The 26002-nt window shown below is 43.1% G+C and overlaps 1 protein-coding gene across 1 annotated transcript in view; it reads left to right on the forward strand.

The window, feature by feature from the left end:
• The window catches only part of LOC138577245 (fibrillin-2-like), a 454244-nt gene that overhangs the window by 235366 nt on the left and 192876 nt on the right, over positions 1-26002 (forward strand). The window contains exons 9-11 of the mRNA XM_069649613.1: positions 7311-7436; positions 22529-22681; positions 25300-25533. Of these exons, the coding sequence (XP_069505714.1) occupies positions 7311-7436; positions 22529-22681; positions 25300-25533 (513 nt within the window). The remainder of the gene's footprint in view (positions 1-7310; positions 7437-22528; positions 22682-25299; positions 25534-26002) is intronic.

Raw genomic sequence — 26002 nt, forward strand, 5'->3', positions numbered from 1 at the left:
TTTCCAGGAATCCCCTGAGCAGAAACATCACCACATAGTCGCCCTGTAGTGCATTCTGTTGGGTGAATACTACAAAAGAACTTCAAAGAGAGTTTAAGTTCGCAAACAACACGACAACCAAAGTAAGTCCAGCTGTTGGTCCTTTGCTGCTTCCTTGACGGAGGCTTAGCTCGTGAACCACAGGCTTGGCCTCCATGATACACAGCTGGTCCCCATCGTTTGGTTGAGTACCCTTGTCTAGAGCAATTGTCTGTGAATATGCAGTCGCCGGACATCCCTGCTTCTGCAAAACCCCTTGGTTCTTTCCTGCTAAAGTCATTGAGGCAATCGCTTTAACTAATTAGGGTCCAAGTACCATACCAGCCATGTGTCCAGAAGTCTTCTGCTATTTGAGGGAGCAGATTAGTCCCCTTTCTGTGTAGTGGTTATACAGGTAGCAGTCCAGATGATGGACGGGTGACCCGATTGGTAACATTTAGTGGGTTAGCCTAGACCGCACTTAAACAAATGATAGTATGTACAAATAGGCAGACATAAAATAATATGCATCGCAGTGGTATAATATACTTTATATACATTGGCAGAGACTTGGGGGTCAAGAGGGGGAGGAAGTGAAGTTTAGAGCATCTTGAAAGGCTGGAGTTGTAGTAATTTGTATGAATGTCTGATGTCAGGATGGTGGGATTTCTAGTGGTGGGGAGTCAGAAGTGAGAAGGATTTGAGAGGCAGTGGGGTGCGGAAATGAGAGGTGGAGTGGGGTGTGGTAATGAGAGATGGAGTGCGGTGCTAGAATGAAGGGTCTGTGGTGGGGAGTAGTGGTGCCGGAGTTAACCAGGTTGGGGTAAACCCAGGCATGGAATTATAGAGGTGTAGGAGGAACCTTGATAGGTATTACAGCTGCATGCTGAGCCAGCCAGCATGGAAGTAAATGAGCAAGGGAAGAGTGTGTGGGGGGGAGGGGCGTTGAAAATTGTAAGGATTACAAAGTTGAGAAAGTCCTTAATGGGGCAAAAAAGTAGAGAAGCAGGCTCACGAGGTGTCTAGAGCAATGTCTAGATGACATGATTACAGGGGTGGAGATGAAGTGGTATGTAGGCAGGGGATGGATTTTCCTTTAGTACCCCATTTTCCCCCTTGCTTTTTGAGCTTTGCTGAAACCATCCCCTTTGAACAGTCAGTGCATAATCACTCCCTCGCTGGATTAAACAGATTGTGTTGTTTCGCTGGCATTATTTCTATAACAGCTTGGTTAAAAGTATGCCATTGCTTGAGCAGATAGGAACCTACTGTTTAAAGATAGACTCACTGCAGGCAACTTCATGGCATCCTGGGAAAACCTTGTGAAGACCTTCAAAATCATGTCAAAGGTGTAGAAATGTTGTACTTTCAACCATAGTTTGCTGCTCGCATCTGCTCAGTCCTTATTAAACAGCCTTAAAAGCCTGCATAGCAGAAGTCTGATACTTTACTTGTCACCTTTAGCAATGGAACAGGATCCTGTGGCATCATAATGTGGATTTTGCAATACAATTGAGACAATGAGCCTCATTACGACCCTGGCGCTAAGTGTTTAACGGCGCCGTAAAAGGCTACGGCGCCGTTAAACATTTAGCGCCTTACTACGAGGTCCCTTTGCGGGACCCGACCTTAACGGCTGGTCTACACCAGCCGTTAAAGCAGGGACCCACAAAGGGACCTTGGTGGTAAGTACGGTACCGCAATTTGCGGTAACGTACTTGGCGCCTTGCCCATTCCCATAGAGCCCTATGGGGCGAAAATGGGAATGGGGAAGGGCCATGGTTCAATGGGGAATTACCGCCTTGCCAACCTTGGAATGGGGTGGTAATTCCCCATTGAACCATGGCGGACCCGTTACAACACCGGCACCAACCATGGTGCTAATAGCACCATGGTTTAGCGCCGGTGTTGTAATGAGGACCAATGTTAGGGCTGAAAACATGATTCCTTAACTTGACACTATTATTGCCAGTACCAGATGTAATTTTGATGTTATAGGTGTCAATGGACCCTGAGGGAGAAAACAGAGAATATCTACCTTGAGGTCGCATTCTACACTGTCTCTGTGCTCTCCCAAGAGGACCATTGAAGTCTACTTTGTAGTCAAACTGTAGTCAATATTTCATGTATGACACCCCTTTAGTTACTAATTATCAAAAAGTTAATGAGGTCTTTACAAAGGTTTTAAGTAATTAATCAGCACAATACCGGAAAGGTCAGATGGTGCACTGACTCGCCCTTGTACGCATCTTCACTTGGACGTGATGCTCTTTCGTTCCCCATGGCATATGGTGCCCAGCGCTGAATTCTAAGGGACTTGGTCTTTAACCTTTTACACAAGGTACAAAGTGCAAGTATCCCCCTTGTGATCTCTAGGTAGACACGTTTTACAAACTCGATGAGAGTGATCTACAGAAGGTGCTTCATACATTTTTGGCAGATGGATGTGCGCTCCACGTATGCAGTCGACAATGAGGTTTTGAGATCGAAAAAAGTATGTGCATTAATTCAATCATTCTCTTATTTACGACCCGTCCCTTTTCACACCTCAATCAGTGTCAGGGATAAGGCCTCCGCCTTTACAATTGTTTGCTCATGGCACCCGTAAGTGATACAGCGACTGTATCATTGGCAGAATAAAACTTTCTGAGGGCGTAGGCACAGAGGGCTAGTATAGGTACCAGAACAAATAGAGTAGGGATAGCGTGACAGGAACACCACCTTAGACATGTAATTGTACTATTAATTAAGACACCTGTAATACTCTGGGCCTGTCACTAGAGGGTGGAAAATGTACAGCATGTGACTCTAAACATGTACAAGCAATGGAAAGAATATTACTAGGTAAGCAATGTTTGTAGATGGAAAAACGGAGAGGAGAAGAGGGGAGACGAGAAGGTGGGCCTGAGAGATAGACTCATAGGCACAGACAGGGAAAGGCAAACAGATGGGGAGGGAGAATATACTTACTGGTGAGGATTAAGATGTGGTCTCTATTCTTAATATTCGTGATGCATTTGCTTAAATTGCATACCATACAATCCACTGAGCATTAATTGACATTTCTACTTAAAACCATACACAGGAGACAGTATAGAAAGCTAACTATCCAAGACTGCTCGACCAGATCAGAAAAAGAATGATCATATGGAGCAGTTTATACTCCTCATGGCTGGGGAAGGTAACAATAGTTAACGTAACCATTTTGCCAAGGCTGCTATGCCTGTTCCTGGTTCTCTCTATCCCAATTGTCAACTCCATTCTAAAAAAAAATCAACGGAACATTATGAATTTTGTATGGAACGGTAGATAACCAAGAATTCCTAAAAAAATACTGTTCATCCACCAACAAAAACGGGGAGTCGGCTGCCTGGACACTATGCAATATTTCCAAGCAACACAAGTGTGGGCACTGGCCTAGTGGTCTAGATTGATTACTGAAAAACATTGGGTATCGACTGAGCAGGTGGTGATGGGGGAATATCTTTGGAAGCAGCCCTAGGTTTGTAGAGGTGAGGGACCAGGAACATTGGGGAAGACCCCAATAAAGGAGTTCACATTAAAAATATGGGAGGTAGGAAATAAATATCAGGGGGTTTCGCCTTACCATCAATACTCACACCGTTATTCAGGAATCCAGCTTTACAACCAGTGATGGAACATAAAAGAAAATAACAGATTTGTACGATAAATCACTGGGGTGCAATCAAATTAAGGACCTTGCATGTTGACAGGAGTTTGACCTGGAGGAGGCAGATAGGTTCTTCTATTATTAACTAAGAGACTGTGTATTAATGCCCTAAATATAGGAGGAATGGGGAAATTAACTCCCTGCAAACGTCTTATGAATTATTGTGATATCTCTATGGGCCTGATCTCGCCCATCTATAAACATTTAACATCAATTGATAGGTTCACTGTGGCAGGCTATAGGAAAGGATTGGAAGATGGTCTTGGTAGAGCTTTTAAAGAGAAGGAATGGGATAAGACGATCCAAGGGACCTTTGCAATGTCCAAAAGCATCCGGAAGAAAGAGGAGCTTCAGTAATAAGATACTGCATAGATCATACTGCACTCCTCAGAAGATGCACAATAAGTACCCACAATGAGCTGGAGGGAACGTGGCATGGTGGCGATGATGTTACATTTAAGGTGGGAATGTCCACAACTCAGGAACCCTTTGCAAGTCGTAACTTCTAAAATTAGCAAGATATTAATGGGGCCAATCCCCGGAAGATCCTGCACTGATTTTGCTACGTACACCACAAAAAGACGTCCCATGCCCGCAAGGAAGGAAACGTATACTTAACAACAGTTTACTAATGTGTGCATGCACGTTTTATTGTGGAACAAGAAAACAGCCCCCTCGGATTTACAGTGGCATCACATGACATGGGACACATTCAGTTTGGAAAAGCTAACTGCAATAATGAGGGGAATGATTAAAGAGTTGATAAAGAGTGGTCTCCCTTTAAATGACGGAACGAGTGAAGAATTTGATAAAGTGTGGTCTCCCTTTTAATGAAGGGAAAGAGTGAAGAATTTGAAAATTTGTGGTCTCCCTCTACGATGTATGCCCTGAATGACAAGTTGGAACTGTACATTCCTAAGAGATTAAAGGCTTTAGGCAACCTGGCAGACTATGGAACTGGATAGAGTCTACCTTTCTTACTTAAACATACATATAGAATAGATGTTCTACCCATGTGAGGGTTTGAAGGGATGGGAAAGGCACCTGAAAAAAAAAGTTTAAACAAATGTATTAGACACGGATAATGACTTTTTCCTCATGAAAGCTTGATTTTGTAACAACTCACCATATGTGTGGGAATGGTACAATTGGCTGCCTGTTAAGTAAAATATACACCGTATTTAGAAGGAAATGACAGCTGTGAATGGGGCGGGAAGTGGTATGTTTTACAAGACTGAGGTTTGGCTGCTGGAAACATATGGGAAGTGTTATGTTGTCTTGGGCCCTGTTAATCACTGTGAGGCGGCACTGCAACCACCCCCGGGCCCACTCCCAGTAATGATGACATGTGTCTAGGTGGCAACCGCTTCCTGTGTTTAACTGTGGTGGTCGGGCGAGTTGTCATGGTCCTTATTTCAAAACGCCTCAAAGGCACATACAGCCCCACCTACTCACTGCAAAAGGAGGCAATATGTCTGATTTACAAAAGCGTTTTGCGATGGCACAATCCCATTGGATAATGCTTTGCAAATCATGCCCAATGTGTTCTGCTGGCTAAATTGCCGGCTACGGGCACCGGAGATCTGCAATTTAATTCTTGATTTTTCATTTAAGCAAATTACGTTATTCTTGGCACATCACATACATTACTGATGCCGCCATTCCATTTTCTACCACAATTGGGAGCACCTTCACACAGGTTGCTCAACAATATTAAGCAGTGTAGGAAAAACAGGACTTGCAGCAATGCGTCTGCACAGTCATGAGTTTGCTCGTGTTGGAAAATGATTGCAGAATGAGGACAGAGCAAGGAATGTTCATTTGGCCGAACCCACTCCTAATTCTACCAGAATTCCTGACCTGTGGGAACTTTATTATAAGATTAAGCCCAGAATCAGGAAATCCAGCTGTGTCTTTTTTCATCATTTTGGAATGTTTTCTTAATTTGTTCTTTTTGCTGGCATATGTCCAGGGGCATGGCTAGGATGGTGCATAGAGGGCAGCTCAGACTTTATGGCGAATGGGGAGGGTGGTTGGATGCTGCTTCAAGAGGCCTGCATTGACCTGCCACACTGAAAGGTAGTATAATATAATATGATAGGTCATTTATAACGCGCTTAATACCCAAGTTTCTAAGCGCGGACCCAGGGATTGAACCCGTGTTGCTACGTGTCATCTTGCTGCCAAGGCGAGCACGTTGCCCCTGAGCTATCCTTCCGAGAGTAGCTCTGAGCAGCCTACTCCATAGGACAGTCAGCATATTTCCTTACATGTCTACCCATCTTAAAGGGCCTTACTTTTTGGACACAGCTACTCGTATGTGAGAAGAATATAACATGTGAACATGAATATATAACCGACTGGGTGGGAAGCACACAGCACACAAGAGCCACCTTGCACGTCCCAAGTTCGAATCCCACGGCAGGCACTACACAGCCCTTCCATTTTTAAAGGTTGATAAATTAAAGTCCCTTTAAACCGACTAATAATTATGCCTATAATTACAGAACTTGGAAACGGGTGGAATCCGGTAGCAAGAGCTATATAAGAATATTAATGATTATTATTACATGTTTGTTTATTGAAACGATCCATAACTATTCTGCCAACAGTCAGCACCGCATCCATCTGCAGCACATGCCTCCACACATTCCTGATGTACATTTCAGTCCAGACAATCATCTAATTTGGCCAGTGAGTGTGCAGCACATGTTCCATACTAATAGAAGACAAGGCCAATGTTCAAATGTTTGCTTATTCCAGTGACTGCACGAATACAACTTTTCTTTCAGACACACTCTCACTCAGAAAATCTGATTACACAAACTGCCTCATCACAAGTTTGGCGGTAACCCTTAAATGTGACGGAAATGCTATTACCGCTGCATTTAAGCATCTGGCAAATCACGGCTTTGGCACGATTTACCCCCAGCTACTACTGCTGGCTAATACGGCCGGCCGGAGTAGCACCAAAAATTCCCCATTGGGCCCAATGGGGAATTCCTAAATGGGCCCAATGGGGAATGGGGACTTACCGTTCTGCCAAACATGTGATACGGCGCTAATAGCGCCGTGGGGTTTGGCAGTAACGCTAATAGCCCCGACAGTAATACAGCCGGAGATACCGGCCAACTCGTGATTTGGCCCAAAGTATTCTGCCACTATACCTAGGGGAAAATTTAAGATAGTGTGCTTACCTTTCAACTAGTAACATGGAAAGCAAGCCTTTACAAATGGGGCAAATAAAACAAGGGGTGGATTTTCCCAGAGGAATGTATAACTTAAGCAAGACTGCATTTTAAAATGTCCCTATCCCACCCCAAGCACAAGACTCAGTGCAGTAATTCAGACAGGGTAAAAAAGGGCTAAATATATGTAGACTGGAAAATCTTATTAAGGTAAAAAGCATGGTCTGCTTAGTCATCCCAAGTACTGTAGATTAAAAAGTCCCCATTCTTCTGAAGTGCTACGCTCGGGTGTCGTGAGTAAATGTGGTCTATAATATTAACCATTGAAAGTTTTGGATTCATATTTGAACCTATGTTCTAGTCCAAGAAATACACAAAAGGTATTGTTGTTTATCTGTTTATCTTTGTTCTAGATGTGGATGAGTGCAGCACGATCTCCAACATCTGCGATGGTGGGGAGTGCACGAACACTGCCGGAAGCTACGTCTGCACCTGTCCTCGGGGTTTCAGCACAAGCCCAGATGGATCACGCTGTATCGGTAAGGCATGACTAATAGGCGCTTATCCTGGAGCCAACACTCTTAGCTGAGAGCAACTGTGCCACAGAGACCCACATTACCTGTAGTATAATTGTTCTTTTTGGCTAATGAATTAAAATGAATTCATGAATATGGCATCACCTCCATTCTGCTGCACTTTGATCAAACTCACTTTCTTACATCAACTCCACCAACAATGGTGGACGAGGCACATATGAGGTTCATCCAACTAATCAGTGCCTTGGAAAACCATACAAAGCACCAACCTGTCATCAGCAAATCTCCACATTTCTTTCTAGACCTATCCCCCCTGAAAATTCTCAAGCGATGCCCTAACATTATTGTGATGGAAATTCATCTTATATGGTGAAATAGTCTGAGCTTTTTTGATTTTTATCAATAAAATAATGCACAAGTAATTCTAGCAATCAGATTCCACTTTCATAATGCTTCTTCGCAAAAAGTATAATGCACGCATGTACCTTGATGGGACCATCTTCTGACATCCCAAGCAGCTGCCCTGCTTGAGGCTTGAGCTGAAAGTTCCAACAGGCAGAGGTGGCTTTTTATCCATCGGCACCTCTGGTTCAAAATGACATAATTATGCATCGTAGCACCTTGGTGGCAGTGATTGAAATCTAAATATAAGCCATATCTAGTAATGAACCTGTTGCCTGGTGCGGAGGTGTACTCACAATGACTTTGTGGGACCCAGCCAAGGAAGCCTCTCTTTCTCTTTGATCCACCTGAGGCGTGTTGATACATTCCTCCAGGGAACAGGAACATTCCCCAAGTGGTTCCCTGGAAACGGGTGTTTCAGAGACAGTCCTAAAAAGGGCTATTTTAGAACATTGTGATTTTTAGTGTAGACCTTTCTTTCTAGGCAGAGGAAGGAGAAGAAGTTAGAATAGCCCAGAGGAGAGGTTAAGACCACAGAGGAGTCTCATCATTTTGGTTTTTTGCCAGGGCTCCTAAACCTCCTGCCCCTACTCCCCACTTCCTGCAGACAACGCACCCTGGGTATGTCATCTGCAGGCACAGGACACTTGTTAGAGTAACACGTATTGAACCACATTAACCAGGCTTGCTCTGGGCCAATCAACTGTTGCAGTGTGCCTATCTAAAGTTGGGGGAAGAGGGCAGAATCCTCCTCTGGGTTGATTCATCTTTTGACTTCAAGACAAGCAGGATTCTCCTGGAACTATGTTGGGTATACAGTCTATTCGTCCAAAAATGAGTGTGAAGCCAAAAAACAAATCCCAACCTTTTAATTCTGGGAACGTACCTGTATATTAACTTTATGCACAGGCTCACAGCATTAAACCTTTTGAAAATGCTAACCTGAACATTTTGAAACAGATCCTATGCAGAAAGCCCTCAACATTTTCTAATCAGTTCATAATTACTCTGCAAAGACACAAAAAGAGAATCTACTATCATTCATGTGGATCGAGATAGTCATTCTTTGTTTCGTGTTTTGAAAGCAGCGGTACCTTGTTTTTGTTTTTTGCCCCCTCTCATATTACAGCTGTTATACTCAATACCTCACTAACACGGGGGTGTTCATGCACGCAGATAATTGTTTGCTCTTTGTGTCTGCTGTCTCTGATATTGTGCTCCATTTCCTCCTAGCCTTGGTTTTCCCAAATTTTTTTTTTATTTTCTGTTTTTCTGAAAACAGTTCTTCATTTTTTCAGTCTCTGAGTCTCTGTGCTGTACCTAATAGTGTGTGTCTATAGGGGCGGTATCGATTTCCTCCCTATGGGTCTGATTCATATAAACCTGTTATGAATAATGTGGGTTTACTCCTGGTTTACACCTGGAGAGGACTATGTAAATCACAGAGAAGTTGCTGTGAATAACTCCTGACATACTAAGTGTAGCCACACAACAAATAAATAAAAACCATCCCTTTCAATTTGTCATGTTTTAATGTGTATCTGAAAACTGTGATGCCTCCTCCGGCATTTGGTTCTTTCATGGATTCACATGCTGTTAAATATTTCCTGTTGTCAGGCAGCATTTATATGGCAGAGGGGGGACATGGATTGAGTCCACCTGCCTTTCTTTTCGCCATACAAATATTCTGGCATTCATGCCAACATGACTTTTTCAAACTGGCATAAATGCTGTGGATTGCTATGGAATCCGCCTGCTTATTATATCAGCAGAAAGCAGGTGGATTCCATAGAAATCTATTGTAAAGACTGCATGCGATGCATACATTACAGGCAGTATTTACTCAGTTTTCACTGTGGAGTGTAAAAAGCGGGTGTTACGGAATTTCACCTCCACTTTACATCTCCCTTTTGCACTGTAGATAAAATCAAAGGAATAATTGCCCACTGGGCTAAGTATCGAACAGTGGTAGAATTGAGTCAAAACATTGCGCCTGTTGCTGTGGTTACACAAGAGAGGTCCGCCATTCCATCATTCAGGCATGCATACTTCCTTCCCTCTTTAATGGAAGAAATAGATGTTATTCAATTCTGAGGAGCCTACGGCCATTCAAAGCTACTGATGGTCCATGTCAAGATACCAGTGCGGTCATACGGCATTCTAAGAGTGACAGTTCTATTTCCCAAACCATTAAAATACTCCTTCTTTGCTGAATAAAGCATCTTTGGGCTTTGCAGAGCTAATAGTAACTGATATCAGGTCTCCCACAGCTGCCCAAAATAGGAAAATAGCCAAAGCAAAGCAGCGAGATGGCATTGCAAGCCATTCTCGGTTCTACTCAAGTGATAGCACCAAAAGAGGCCTGGTCACAGTCTGGAAGCACCTCGAGACAGACATTGTCTTCTTGGAAATGCTGCTTGATCCAGGAACCTCCATAATGAGACATCATCTAGGGGGTCATTTTCAAATGAACTGAGTGCACAATAAAAACCTGAAAACCAAGCATAATGATTTGATGTCTTGAATGTGCAGCACAGCTCATTCAGTTGCCATTCCAAGGCGTAGGAGGGGCCGACACATCACCTCTGTGCTGTCTTCCTCCATCTTGGAAGAGCATCACGATTCACAGCTGCATGAGATTTCATGCAGGCTAAAAACAAGTGGATTCCTTTGGAACCAGGCTCAGATTGGTACATGAATCCATTAGGAAATGCCAGCTGCAAAGTGACATTTGCAGACAGCCTTTCCTTTTTTTACTAAGCAGAGAGTAAAGCTGAACAGTAAAGGCGATTTCGCCTAATTTTTCTCATACCTTTTACACTACGTACATGTTTAAAATTCCATACAGAGGACCAAACAGCATATACGCGGCAACGTTGGTAGTCTTCTGCATGGAATCATCAAACAGGTGTAATAAAATCATAGCATTCATCCTGTCGCATGGCCACCCTATCAAACTTCAGACTGGACTACAGCAACACATTATACTAGAAGGCCAGCTATAAAAACTCTTAATGTGCCAAAACTCACCAGAACCCCATGTTTTTGATTCAACTTCCTGCGTGCAAAAGAGTCTCCTTCAATGTCCCGTGCCTTGCATTCAAATGCATCAGTGAAACAGCTCCCGGGAATCTCCAGATCAAGGTTCACACATCCTGAACTAAGTGCCATTCTATGCAGAGTTCCCACAGCCAGTAGACAGGATATTCACTGTGAAAGCTACGGAAAGACATTCCGCTAAAGAGCCGAAGGCCACTTCACTGATGCAATTAAGGGTATTGTAAAGTCACACCTCTTATGACACCATCATTCCCAGTCATGGCCAGGAAACAGACAGCAAAACAATGCAGATTCTCCAGCCATTGGATTAGTAGACACCTTCTTGCCTGACATCCACAAGTACCCATATACTTCCTTAACATTATGTGCAATGCCAAGTGGCATCTGGGCACGTTTAGATCATCAATTTCCTACACTACACAAAGCACTGTAATCTGTATTGTGGTGTAATCCCCCTCTTTGCACAGCCAAGTGGCAATTAAGATTGCACTACACAAAATGCAAAATCATAGACATGGGGCCTCATTACGACCCAGGCGGTAAGTTACCGCCTGGGTCGTACCTTTACAACCATGGCGTAAACTACGTTAACGCCATGGTGGTTGGCGGACTTACCGCCCAATTCCGAGGTGAGTCGGGCGGTAAGTCCCCATTAACCCATTTACCCTTCCCCATTCCCATTTTTGCCCCATAGGGCATAATGGGAGTGGGGAAGGCGTTAATTACGCCACTGTAAATTACGGTGGCATAATTAACAACAAGGTCCCTTAGCGCCATGGATTTTAACACCTCGGTGTTAAAAACTCCATGGCGCTAAGGGACCTCGGAATCAGGCGGTAAGGGTCGGCGCTGTTTACGCCGCCGTAAACCCCTTACCGCCTGGGTCCTAATGAGGCCCATGGTCTTAGGGCCGTTTTCCTAAAGTCCCACTGATAGAAAGACGTTAGTGAGCTATGCCAGTGGTTTGTCGATCCCCAACTCTTAGTATCAGTCTGTACAAGCCCAGGACCTTGGTAGTGTGGCACAGCAGTCACGCTTGTCTTAAATCTTAAGAGGAAGATGTGATTCTTAGGCAGGCACAAAAAAGAAGCACTTACACATATAGTTATATAAAAGATATATATTTATTATATTTACACCAGAATCACTTTAAATACTTCAAACGTTTACGGTAGAACACTTAGGAATACTAGATAATACACTTCAAAGGGCACTTTCAGTTTTGTGTTTGATAGCGGTTACATTTGTAGCAACATTAGAAAGGGAAAAGACAAGTTTATCGTATTATCGGTAACTGCGCACTCATGCGGTTTACAACAGGTCATACAGTAATGCATTTACTTTGCAAACACATATAGGAAAGTCACTTAAAGGGAGGAAAATAAGTGGCTAGTGCAACATGAGCTTAGTTCAAGGTTCTAGAGATGGTTTCTTAGCCTGGCAAGTCTTTTAAGTAAAAAAACCCAACCCTAGCCAACGCAGTTCGGAGAGGGCTTGAAGACTTGGCAAACAGTGAATAACGAAGAGTGCCTGCAGGTTTCTTCCAGTGTCTAAAGTTATTGAAGCAGCAAGTTAGCAACTAACAAAGGAGACCTAAAAACAGACGCGGGAAGGGGACACAAGCCTCAGCTTGGGTCTGATGTAAGAGGGAGTTGCTACATAGACCCTCTGAATGATTGGCATTCTCTCCCGACCTTGGAATTTTGTCTCGTTAGCAGTACTCAAGCAAAACAAAAGGTAGGAATTGGAAAAGTATGTCAGCAACTCAATAGCTACCATATAGATGCATTAGGCTACTAATGTGATGCAAATAACTTCAACCATTGTGTAGCCAAAACATTACATTTGCCACTAGTATACTCTCCAACTCACATTAGGGTGATGCAATCACCCTTGGATCAAAATGTGTTGTTTAAAAAGAACCCGTCCCCTTGTAGCCTTATGAGATTCTAAGCACAGCATATCAGAATATGCTTTCAGTTTCAGGGGGACTTTAGTAGAAGTTCCTTCGGCTCACTAAAAAGAAGTTAAAAAACCCTTGAATCCAGTAAAATTTGTATGGGTCCCACAAAGTTTGGCAAAAGAACCTAAGAATTTTAATGTTACCCAAACCGATATCCTATCACAGAAGGAATATGCTGTGTCATTAACAGTGATTCCTTCCTTAATAACATCTATGGATAATGATAAACAATAATGGCCTGCTGGACATCAACCTGCTAACTTGTAAAAGTAAACAAGATTGTTTAGGTTTTGGTAAATCATCGTACACAGTTGTACCTTTGCCTGCTTTTGTTATCATAATTTTAGGCTCTACTCTGTGCAGCCCATTTGAAAAGTCTGGCCACCCTGGTATGCAAACCTATATCCTGTGTCGTAGGCCTAGGATGAGTTTGGAACCTCTGTATAGAAAGACAGATTTTTCCTATTGGCAGTATTTTGTGCGTTACGCTCGCGGTTCACGAAGCAAATGCAGAGAGGCAGACTGAGCGTGATCTGAAGTCTGAAGACAGGACACTATCTGCTGCATGGCGCAAAAAGAGATTCTCTGGTGGAGGCAGTAGAGTCATTCTTTGTAGGCCCTGCACTTTTGTAGGCAGTAGGGGTATATCCGCAACTGTCCAACTAGGAACAGCCTCTCAAGGAAAGTGCGGGAAGTCTTTAACAAACGTTCAGATTTTCTCACAGAGTTTGCCCCAGCTATCAGGTGGTCTGAGAACACATAATTCCCAATCCATATATTAGGGACATCATTCAATGTCTCTCTGTAAACTTCAAGGTTATGCCCTGGTCCTCGTAGTGCATCGAGGATCTTAGTGCCTTCTGAAATTGCCTGAAACAAGAGCTCCTTTTATGCCTGGGCTGATGATCAGTGGAATTCAACCTTTAGCTGCTTTCAGGGCCGAGAAGCGTGGCAGAGGTAGAGTGATCACAGGGTGACCCCTCAGTCATTGGGACCCATGTGGCCAGTCCAGAACCCTCGCTCACCTAGCCTGTCCTGGGTGAGGGATCCATCATTATTTTTTTTTATTTTTTCTTTTAATTTCCATTATTGATTTAGTTGAAAGAAAACAAATTCAACCTTTCAATACACAAATTCATACAATAACATCAATTAATTTACAAAACTACATTACATAATCACAAACTAATATTAATAAACAGAATACATTGTTTCTTATACATTTCTTTTTTGAAAACTCATCCTAAACTTTCCTTATTAAAACATACTAAGATTACTTATAACACAAGTACAAACGAAAGAGGAAGTCATAAAATCTCCGTCATATTGCAATCCATTTATCAACATATCATCAACATCTCTTCCTTTGCTTTTAAATCACTTAATTCAACTTAAATCTCGATAAAAAGTTCACCACCGCCAGTTTCAACGATGTTTGCTGTCCATTATACACCCTTTCCCACAAACTTTCAGTAGTTAGCAATCGACAGTCATCAAAAAAGTGCAGAAAATGCGCCCTGCGTTCTTGTACTAGCGCAGAACATCCAGTCAGCAAGTGTTTTAAAGTTTATGTTGTTCAAGTTTACGGCAAAACCTACAAAAGTTTTCCTTTTTGGATATTAATTTGCACTTTGCCAATACATCTCTAGTGTACCATAGATTTAGTCGAAATCTCATATACTGATTCCTTGCATTCGCCCCGGGGAATGTTACTACATATGCTTCAGGTGTTTGCACTCTTTTGAGTAATGGTTTATGCACATGAAAATGCTGCATTTGGGTGTATTCCTCTCTTGTTATGATCCAGTCCGCTTGCCACTATTTAGTTTGAGCTCTATTTGGATCAGGCATCAACAACTCCTCAGACATATCATAATATATAATAATCTTTGTCTAAACATTGTAGTCAGTCATTTGTCCTAGTGACCCAAATATTTTGACCTAATCATCAATCCACCTGATTTTCAGTCTCAGGGACGTCTAGAGACACCAGTCCTATACATATAGACCCAAACATCAGCCTCTGTTTTTTTTCTCACCAGCCCAGAATGCTAATCTTTGAGGCAAGTTACAAATCCTCTGCCGGCCTCTGTTGTACCTGATGTCACTGATAACTGGCTCGATAGCAAACAAGAGCTTCTCTTAGCCATTCTTGCCAAGAGCTGGACCACCCTGCTTCTCGCTGCTGCCTCCCGGAGGCCCCAGTGTAATGTGCAAATACTGAGGCAAGGGAGCAGAGTAAGGCGCCAAAGGTTAGGAGAGATTCATAGAGGTGGTGAATACACAACATTCCTCAGCAAATGACCACCAGGAAGCCCACTGCTCGACACAAGAATAACTCATAAGTCATGTGCAAGTAAATACAAAAGGTAAACAATTGTTTTTGACAGATCTCAAATTCTGTTCCTAGACGCAGACTGAAATACACAAGCATATAGGTGTTTCAAGGACATTTTTGGTGGGAGTTCTCGACACATTGTATCTTCATTGCTTGTCAAACCTTAAAAATAAGCAGAGCAAGTAAAAGACAGTCTAGGGTTCAGCCAATGTTTTAAAGCATAATAGTCTCCACAGCCAACATGCATTGAAATGAAAGGCAATCCATCATGTGGCGACTATTGCTCGAGCTTACATGGGCTATTAATCTGCACATGTTCTGTTGGATAGGCTTTATTTTACCTGGCAAGAAAGGGCCCCCCTTTCTGATCATGTTTCTTGAAAGTGGAGTTTAGTCTGTATAGTTTTCCCGTCAATGTAAATATGCAATCATAAAACGCTGTTAGAGTTGGATTTTAAAAGGGAACACAAGCCCTTTTCCTTGGATCAGAACTATGCACAACTTCAATAGGTTTTGACTTTTGCGATGCAATACTTGCAGCATCATGACCTCACTTCTCTTTTAACTTGCATTTGGTCTGGTGGCCTTGGTCTTTGTAGTGTTTAGACTACAGTCGTGTGAGGATAGGATTGTTGCGGGCACTAGATTATGATGGAGGTTCTCTGAGTCAATTCCAAGCTTCATCTCCCCTCCGAGGTCACTGCCAAAAGGATGGAGCAAACCGCGGCTTCAGAGAAGAACCACTGTGGGCCCTTAACAAGTGACCATTGAGATTAAAAGTCTTCACACAGAGCTGATTTGCAAGCATTGGCCTCGCCTGTGGCCCTTGTTGCATACGGAGTCCTCAGGTGGCACGTAAATGCCGGGCAGCTCTACAGTGCTTGATGCGCTGTCTGATGCAAGTCAACACCGGAATAGCAGGAATGTATCTCTCATGCATATGCAGAGTGCTCGGTTGCTTCCTAGCTAGGTTTGCCATTTAGAAATGTGAGCACAATACAAATACATAAACTTAATCCTGACTAAATGGAAGAATTGATTGTAGGTTAATAAAAATCACTGAAATTGGATGGGCATGACTGACCTCTGTTAATGGTGTTCTAACTACCTTTGTAACCCCAGTCTGGAAACTCTGGGTCCGGTCAGACCAGAGGTCAGGCTGCCACAGTGGTAAGGGCTGGGCATTTCTCCTCACGACTCTGAAGGGTGCGTGCCCCTTTATGTCTTCCACTGATGAGCAATCATCGATACATAACTTTGTCCTGATGTATTTGGAATATGGTAAATTGCTCTATGCAAAGCCGCCTGCATGTTTAACGCGGAGGTTTCGGCAGGTGCAGAATGCGGCTGCATGATTGTCGGAGCATGCTTTACACTTTCAACATATCTCTTCCGCCTGAAGTACAAGCTAGCTATCTTGGCCTTGTAAGATTTGCATGGTCCTGGGCCAATCTATCTGCAGGGGGAGTGATGTGCCAGACGGTAACAATAAAGAACCTGAGTGCCTCATGCTGTGCCAAGGATGTTTCTCCCAATGCACGAGTGCACCTCCAGAGGCCTGGAGAACATTCTGCCCTATCTATCTATCTATCTATCTATCTATCTATCTATCTATCTATCTATCTAGAATGAAGGGCTTAGTTTGCCTTGTCCGACTTCTAACCAGCGCTGCAGGCTACGCAGGCATGTCTCAGGTGAGTGCTTGACTCTATCTCAAACTGGCAAAAGTGTGTAAAAATCATCACGCATAGGACCTTTACGTATGGATATGCACATATTTAACCAGGAGATTGTAATCGGGTTTGCAGACAGAGTGGTGTCCCAGAAAGGCACTTATGTTTCCACCACTCCCAGCCACTCTGCATGCCAGGTGTGAATTCTTCACTGCCAGCATGTGGACTTCATGCTAGTGGTAGAGCTGCTTCTAATAAGCTGGTGCATTGTAAACGCCTCCCTCCAGGTGACAATCCTGTGTAGGCAAGGGGATGAGGTTGCACGTGAACAGGTCACTTTTCCGTCCTGCATTCCATAAGTGCACACTTTGATGGTCCTCTCTGTGGAATTAGCCTGTGGGGGAAAAATGACCCCAATCCATTCAGACTTCCTGTATATCCTCAGATGGGTCCATGTTTGTAAGTACACTCTCATAAGCAAGCGTGTTGGGGAAGCAGTGCCCCCTATGGGCCCTCTCGTGTGATGGTAAGAGAGACGAGTTCTTCCCTGTACTTGTCATTATTTGAGTGCAAGTGTATGATAAGGTGCGTGATCTACACATTAAATAATGCATAACTAATATGTATCAAGCGTGTAACAACAGTTCATTAGTCAGTCAGTCAAATCACTTTATTTCGCCATAAAGGTTCGCACCAAAATACAATTCCCACATCATTTGATTTTTGATTTGATTTTCGATCAAAACAGACTTAACTGTGTAGAGGCGCAGATGGACGCAAAGCCTCAGGATGAGGTGCTGGACAGATCATGTACACATGCTATCCCTGAACTGCGAGATTCTATTTGAACACGTTTACAAATGATCACTTTTACAAAAGCAGAATTGAAGTAAAATAAGGTGCAAGTGCAAAACCAAAATAATTGTTAAAAACACTTAACAATCGCATAAAAATAAAAGTAATAAGCAAAAACCACATCATCTATTGCACAGTTGTACATCTGAGAAGTTACCAAGTCTGGAGGATCATAAAAGCCATCCCATATAAAATGTATATACAGGATACATATCTATTGTGACCCTACAGCCGGGCAGTGTATACATGTGTGCATCATAACAACCCGAATGTCAGCAATGCTGCCCATATCCGTCAGATACCACATGACGCTGGCGTTGTTTTTTTTTTTGTTATAGCATAAGCTTAGAATAAAGTGCACGTGCAAAATCCGGCATAATTATTAATGAAACGGATGCCATCGTGATGGGAGGATAGCTCAGCAGCTTCCCTGCTCGCCTTGGAAGCAAGACGACACAGAGCAACACGGGTTCAATCCCCGGGTCCGCGCTTAGAAACCTCTGGGTATTAAGTGCGTTATAAATAACCGATCATATCATAATAAAAATAATGTACAACCAACATATCATCCATAGCACAGGTTAACAACTCAGACCTTCTGACCTAAAATATAATGAAAAAGCTGAACTATAGGCAGCCTTATAATAGAGCAATATCAGCGTGCGTGCATTTATAATGTTCCTAACTTTAATAATACTACCCTTTTCACCCATGGTCTGAATAGGAATTTAGAAACGGCAAAAGCCTTTGATGTGCCATTAGATCTTCAGCAAAGGGACATTGCTTCAATTCTACGTGCAATGCCAGCAGACAAGAACATTGGCCTCAAGTACATGCACCATTAATGCTTATACAATGGTCAAAACAGAACAAAATGGTCCTCACTTTCAATCATATTCGTACAAGTCAAGCACATTTTTGATAAATTGGTGCCCCATCTTGTTTAGCCCATAAGCAACAGGTAACATATTGAGTCTAAACGTCATGTATAATATACGGTCAAATCTAGGTTTCATAAAATCAAGGTATAGCTTATAGCCCATCCTATTATTATTTTACCACTAAATGGCTAACGATGTTGATCTGGAAATCATGTCCAAAATATCACAGCAATATTTAATATCTGCCTTCACTATCTCTTTTGAGTGGCTGTGAACACTCTCTTTATTTGTCCGTACTTCCTGGTGCGCTATTTCATGGAGAATCTTTTTCACGTGAACACAACAGGGAAGAGACAACCAACCATCTTGATCAAGAAGTTCCGGCCAAGACCACAACCTAATCCAATAAAGTACTGGTCTAAGGCCAGTGATATTTGCTATGTCTGCTAGACTACAGTTCAGTACAGTAGGAGACTACTAGTTTCCTTACAGATCATCACTGTGGACGTGCTGTTAGGGAGACCCAGGATTGTTTGAGGAATTACACTTTCAAGAGGTTGCTGCATTTTACATGACCCCATATTTCTGCCCCATATAGTGCAGCCCGTCTCGCTTACAGTTTGTATGCCTCTAAAGGGGGTGCAGTTCATTAATGAGTAATTGATTTCTCGATATTGTGTCTCATAGATCACTTCTGGCCTTATTCTATGCATAAGTGATTCACAAGTTGTAAAGAGGGATAACCAATTGGTTGTGTGTGCTATACACAGTAAGTTGTGTGTACACCTAAAGCCTTAGCATGTAAATGTTGGTATAATTGCTCTTATGGTTAATGGGCCAACTGCATCAATAGTCAACTTGGTGTTCCTCCTGAATGTTCAGACATTCATAAGATGCATTCCATGAGCTTAATTATTTGATTTCCGATGGCCTTTTTATAGTCACAGAATGTCAACCTTTAATTGATGTTTTTTAAAGGGAATGGTTCAGTGACAGACCAGAGATCTTCGAAATGTTCACATCAACAAAGAATACTCAAGCAAATTAGGTTATCCCCAGCCATGGCCAGGGTCCCATTCACCATTGAAATCTATCGTGTCTCATCCAACGAATCTACTTCTATTGTGGAGGAGCAACATTGGGGATTTGTGCCGATGCCTTGATGGAAGCGTTCTGCACCATGGTTCCATTGCAGACCATCATTAACTAATGGAATTCCATTCCAGTCAGATCAGACATCCAATGCTAACATTGTTCTCACCCATAATTAATCCCTAAAGGTTTTTCTAAATAGCGTGTGTGGAATTACTGGAAGACTATCAAAAAAGTAATTTATCAACAAATGAGGGACAGAGCATATGTAATTTCATCGCAGACTGACTATTTCAGGAACACATGCGTGTCTTCCTCGATTTGGATTAAATTAGAGCCGTACTTACCAAGTGGTGTGCGGTATTTGCACGTGGTTGGCGTTTGCTTGATGCACATCTGCCACTAAGCATAAACACTAAGGAGCTGCGTCTGGAAGAAGATTGCAGTGAATTTGTTATTTCTATCAACAAAGCACTGCTATGCACGGCAGCTTTTGCATCTGGCTCTTACACGCACATTGATGCCTTGATCTGCGGATCAATAAATCACACAGTAAAGTGGTATCGCACCCGTGTATACAGATGAGCCAGGTTCACAAAGAATGAATTGGTGGCTTTTTGATAATGGGAAAACAGGATTTGACGTTGTCACCATACGCACAACATGAATACTTCAATAATGGCCTAATAATAGAACTTGACCCTTCACAGATGGCATAGCCCTTATCCTGCAAAATGAAGAATTTAGACAAATCTAAATTCAACACCACCACTTCAACACCACCGACTCAAACTGAAAACCGAAACAACAGGAAGGAAAACAAATGGCTAAAGTTAAGAGGGCACTGACAACACCCAGAACCGACTAAGAAACTCTGACTACAACTAGACAAGTAACAGCAAGTCAAATAGAACACAAGCAACACCTATTAAGACAGAATCAACAACCCCAGCCAATTCCAGCCAACATGCTCACTCACCCCATAAGTGCTACCAGGTACCACACTGTTATAGAGTATCCTATATGTCAGCATTTGCCACACTCAAACTGAGCTGAGGACCTTAGCAGATACACTGGCCGTATGAGTGGAAAAGAAAGACAGGTAAGGTTATGAAGGAAGTCGAGAGTCAAACGAGTGAGTGGGATGGCACACTTATTCGCTGAGTGCAACATAGGGTGTCAAGGACAGTGGCAATAGAGGGTGCATCAGTGTCTGAGGGGTTATTGAAGCTGAGGTTTAAATCACACAGAAGAAGACATTTTGAGTCAGATCTGTCTAGAATTGATGCAAGCTAATATTCACAGTTCTGTCTGATGTGATGCAAGGATAGTCTTCACAGTTCTGTCTAGATGTAACACAAGCTAATATTCACAGTTCTGTCTGGTTGTGACGCAAGTTAATGTTCACAATTCTACCCCATCCATAACTGCCCAAAATGTAAACTGGGGCCAACTAACCCAATTGGCTTGATGCAACGTTTGGTAGCCTTACACATTCCTTACACTAGAATCAGAAAGGATACCTTATACAAGTTGGGTAAATGCTGACTATGGCTGATAAGCAACAAGTAGTCTGAGTGCCTGGGGAGTAGGATATTGGGTAATGAGAGGGGTGGGGTAGTTAATGGAGTACAGTAATGGCTGATATGGCTGACTAACACAATCAGGCTAAATGTGAGATAAGATTGCTATACAAACTGTGGTCTGGACGCATCAGAAAACCAGCTAAAAGAGAATAAGATAGGATTAGATTGGGTTGGTCAGTTTAGTGAGTAGAAGTAATGGCTGTAGCCCCTGGCCGAACCACACGTACCCTTTGCATTATGCACTTACATATGTGCATTATATTTTTTGACAGGGAGCATTATGAAAGTGGGATCGGATTATTATTAGAAATCAAAAAAGTTCAGGGTAGACTGCCCTCACCAGATGGCATTCTGTCACAAACTTGGCCACGGTTCTCTTCTGCCTGTTCGTGCTTGTCTTAAGAATGCGTGTCAGGATAGGTTTATTATGTCTCTGACACTGAGTGCTGAATCTGCTGTGTTTAGCCTGATCCCCTAATTGAGTGTGACCAAATTCATAAATAACATGTCAGCGTCTGCCAGCAGTTCATACATCTTGGTATTACTGGAATAGCTCACGTGCGTACACATAGTACTCTTTGCCATTGGGCGTGAATGCCCTTTCTTCATATGCAGTATTGTTTCCCATTCTAAGTGACCTCACATTTACTGTGCTCCAACATCCCCCAGGGGCTATGGTGCTCGCTTTACCTCCTATCCATGATAAAGCACACTTTGGAACTTTGATACAGTCAAGAGCCACCATGGGCATGCCACAGGAACTGAGCGCACAAAATCGCACATAGTGTCTCGCATGCTGTGGCTCGTGATAATAACCTGAGCAAGGTTTGTGACCATGCCACCTCTGTACCTTCCAGAATGAACCATGTCTACTCGGCAAGCCAATTCATCTTGGGTGACATCTTTAATCACGCCTTTAGACTTTTCTGTAGCTTTGGAAACTCTCTGAAAACGTGGTCCATTGGTTTAAATGAATAACAGAGACCATTCATCAAACGTTTGTTTACACTGGAACCACTTAAATGTCTCATGGTAGTCTCCAATGTCCCTCTTTCATTTCAGAGAGAAACTACGTCTGCTGTGCTACATATATTTATTATATAAGCTTGTCAATAAGTGCTATTGTTTTCTATAGCTGCAACGTACTATTCTCATTGGTTGTCCAGCCTTCTGATGCTCGTTGGTTTAGCTAGGACTTTTTAAGACTCATTATTCTAATGAAATGTCTTTAACTCGCTTTTGCAGATCAACGCATTGGCACTTGTTTCTCTGCCTTGATTGGTGGGCGATGTGCCGGAGAGCTGCCCGGCCAGTTTACCAAAACTCACTGCTGCTGTGATTCTGGGCGCTGTTGGGCCATCGGGCAAATTCCGGAAATGTGTCCAGTTCGTGGATCTGGTGAGTATGGAAAGTGTATACCTGCCAGTTTTAAAAAAATTAGTAGTAGACTTTTCTGGGGATTACGGGAAATGTGAGAGAATCAGGGCCTACTGTAACAATTCAGCGGCAATAAATAGCACTTGTCATTTTACCGAATGAAAAAACATCTAAAAAAATAACACATTTTGTTTTCAATGTTTTTTGGGGGGTTCTCCACCTCCCTCTTCCCAACCACCCTTTTTTTTATTTTATACTTTTCCCCCAAACCTAAAACTTCTATTCACATTTCCAACCACATAAATATATAGTTTTTAAAAATGTGTTGTTTTATACATTCTTTGTTTTCTATTCGATAACATCACTGCTTACCATAGCATACAAGGTTAAAGTGCAGAGACATGGGGCCTCATTACACGGACGGTGGTGGACCAAGGTGCTATTAGCACCTTGGTCCATGCCGGTAAAATACTGGCACCGCCTTGGAGGAAAGGGGAATTACCGCCCTATTCCAAGGTTGGTGGGGCGGTAATTCCCCCTTCCGCCATTGCCCTTCCCCATTCCCATTTTTGCCCCATAGGGCATAATGGGAATGGGGAAAGTGCTAATTATGGCACCGCAAATTGCGGTACCGTAATTAGCTCCCTGGTCCCTTTGCGGGTTGGTTTTTAACGCCTGCAAAAAGCAGGCGTTAAAGTCTCCAACCTGCAAAGGGACCTCGTAGTAAGGCGGTAAGTGTTAACGGTCACCGTTACCATTAACAGTGACCATTAACCCTTACCGCCGTCCGTGTAATGAGGCCCATGGACATGTTGTCAGTAAGGGAAGGAAAGGGCAAGGCCAAGGCCGGAAGAAACGATCAGAGGAGAAAACAAGGAAAGAGGCAACACAATCTAGCTAAATGCCTTCCTAACCAGGAAGGTTTAATTAATTTCCTTGAGGCAGCAGGTCAAGGGTAATGCACAACTACTACTCTCTGTGCCTCTTTTTCGTATTGTTGTAAGAGGACATAAGATCATGTGCTAAATATATACATTCTGACTATGTATATTGCTACAGCACATCAAGATTCCACTAGCACAACCTGCATATCTGTACTGAAAATATATCTCCCTCATTTTCGTGTTTTGTAGCACTTCATGTTGCATTGCTCCAGCTTCTAAGCACTCTGCAATTCATGCCAGGTTTTAGGTTACTCAGTTTATCAACTTTAGAAGGATAAAATGCTGAATCAGCACTGCTGCGATGCGCATCTGTTTCCTGCAGACTGACCACAGCTGTCTGGGATGAGCTTTCTTTTACCTACTACCCTTACTTGCCAGTTATCTTTTCCCAAAACTGAATCACCCATAGTTATGAGGACAATCATAACTTTTGTTATAGGATTAAAAGAGCAAAGAATGATGATTAGAACTGTATTTCGTCTACAAACAGAGGCTCATTTAAAACACGTGACTAGTGACACATGAATATCGCGCAGCAGATACAGGGCCTCCATAGATATGCTGCAGGAGGACTGACAAAACTGGAGGGCATTTATTTATCTCTAGGTTTTTCATTCCTCTTCAAATTTTTAATCAGTCCCAAAATGTTTCTAGACTGCAGAAATGCTACCTCTTCAGATTGCTTTTTGACTGAGCAGAATATTGTCCCCGTTTCTGGGCCTTGCTTTGCCATACTACACCCTGAGACCCGTGGACTTTTTTTGAGATCCGCTCCTCCTACGCTATTTGGTCCCACTGATTCTGGAAGGCTGTTTCTGGCCTAGTCACAGCACTGCGGGATATGGTTACACATCAGCACACTCCGTCCAGAGGAAAAAGTCCCTTAGTAAACAGCCCATGGGGGCTTTGGGTGAATCATGGAGGACCCTCTCTATTTTTTATGAAAGAAATCCACATATCACAGGTTCCTTGCCCTATGTTAAAGGGAGGCCTTAGCGTCTTGTTTTGTGGCCGGTAACGATACTGATAGCATCAAAATAAAGGAAATGGAGCTACTTGCGGACTGTATTGAGGGCTGAGGACTGTATTGAGGGCTTCGGGATATGTACAGGATGATAGCTATTTCAAAAGGCATTTGTTTACTTTTCATGATACAACAGTGAGGGCATGCATGCATGGGCAGCAGCGCATTTAAAAGCCTGACTAAAATGAAACAGAGTAATGGGGGTACATTCGAAAGGTATAAAGACAACTTTCCAGTGTTTGAGATGCAGAGTCCAGGTTTATAGAGGGGGTTCGGGGGATTGGATTGGTTTGAGTGCATCTGTGGTGTAAACTGTGGATTGCAACATGCATCTGGAATTAATCAATTTCCTTTGCATTCATCAACATTCAGTGGTTAGGTTGGGCCCACAGCAGGGCTTATATTAGGAGGAAGAGTTATCCAAGTAGCAGGCTTTTGGAAGATGCATCCCAGCCCACCACAATATGCCTCTTATCAGGCGGATGATGCCTCCTGGCACCTTGCTGGCACATGCTCCTGACAGCCTGGTGGGGCACATATGTGACCGTCTGGTATTGATAGCTGGCAACAGTGTAGATCAGATAACGTTCTGCAGAAGTTGGGGAGAAGCATGCGTGAGATTGTCAGTGAGAACCTGCTGAAAGTAACACTATGCATCTGTTTTGTTCCAGATGAGTACCGCCGGCTTTGCATTGAAGGGCTTCCACTGGGTCCTGGATTGCCGGGGACCTATCCAGGCTTCGGCCCAGGTGGGGTTGGACCCGGAGGCGTTGGACCTAATGGTGTTGGGCCAAATGGTTTTGGACCTGGAAGCTTCGGTCCTGGAGCCTTTGGACCACATGGAGGAAATGGCCAAGGAGGAATCTCTGGTCTCCCTGGAATGGGCCCTGGAAGTTCCAGCATTGGTAAGACTTGAGTTGGTTTGCCCATGCCCGCTGTAAACTATGCAAGACCCAATAACCCATAGAAATTCTCCATGCTGCATCTGATTACGATGCATAACGTGGGCCTACATTGATAAAACATAGTAAAAATAAGCCAGTTACTTCCATTGTGTTTTGCTAGTCGCCTGTTCTCATGTGCCACCCTTCCGCCATAGAAAGGGATCCTTCCACTCTGCATACCGATACTGCCGATTTCAAAGCAGTCATGCAGCCTCATTACGACCCTGGTGCTAATGGGTTAACAGTGCCGTAAAAGGCTGCGGCGCCGTTAACCCATTAGCACCTGATTACGAGGTCCCTTTGCAGGACCCAATCCTTAATGGCTGGTCTACACAAGCCGTTAAAGTAGGGACCCGCAAAATGACCTTGGTGCAAAGTACGGTACCGCAATTTGCAGTACCGTACTTAGCGCCTTCCCCATTCCCATTGA

This window comes from Ambystoma mexicanum, chromosome 1p (genome assembly GCF_040938575.1).
Source record: "Ambystoma mexicanum isolate Mex_15411 chromosome 1p, UKY_AmexF1_1, whole genome shotgun sequence".
Lineage (NCBI taxonomy): Eukaryota > Metazoa > Chordata > Amphibia > Caudata > Ambystomatidae > Ambystoma > Ambystoma mexicanum.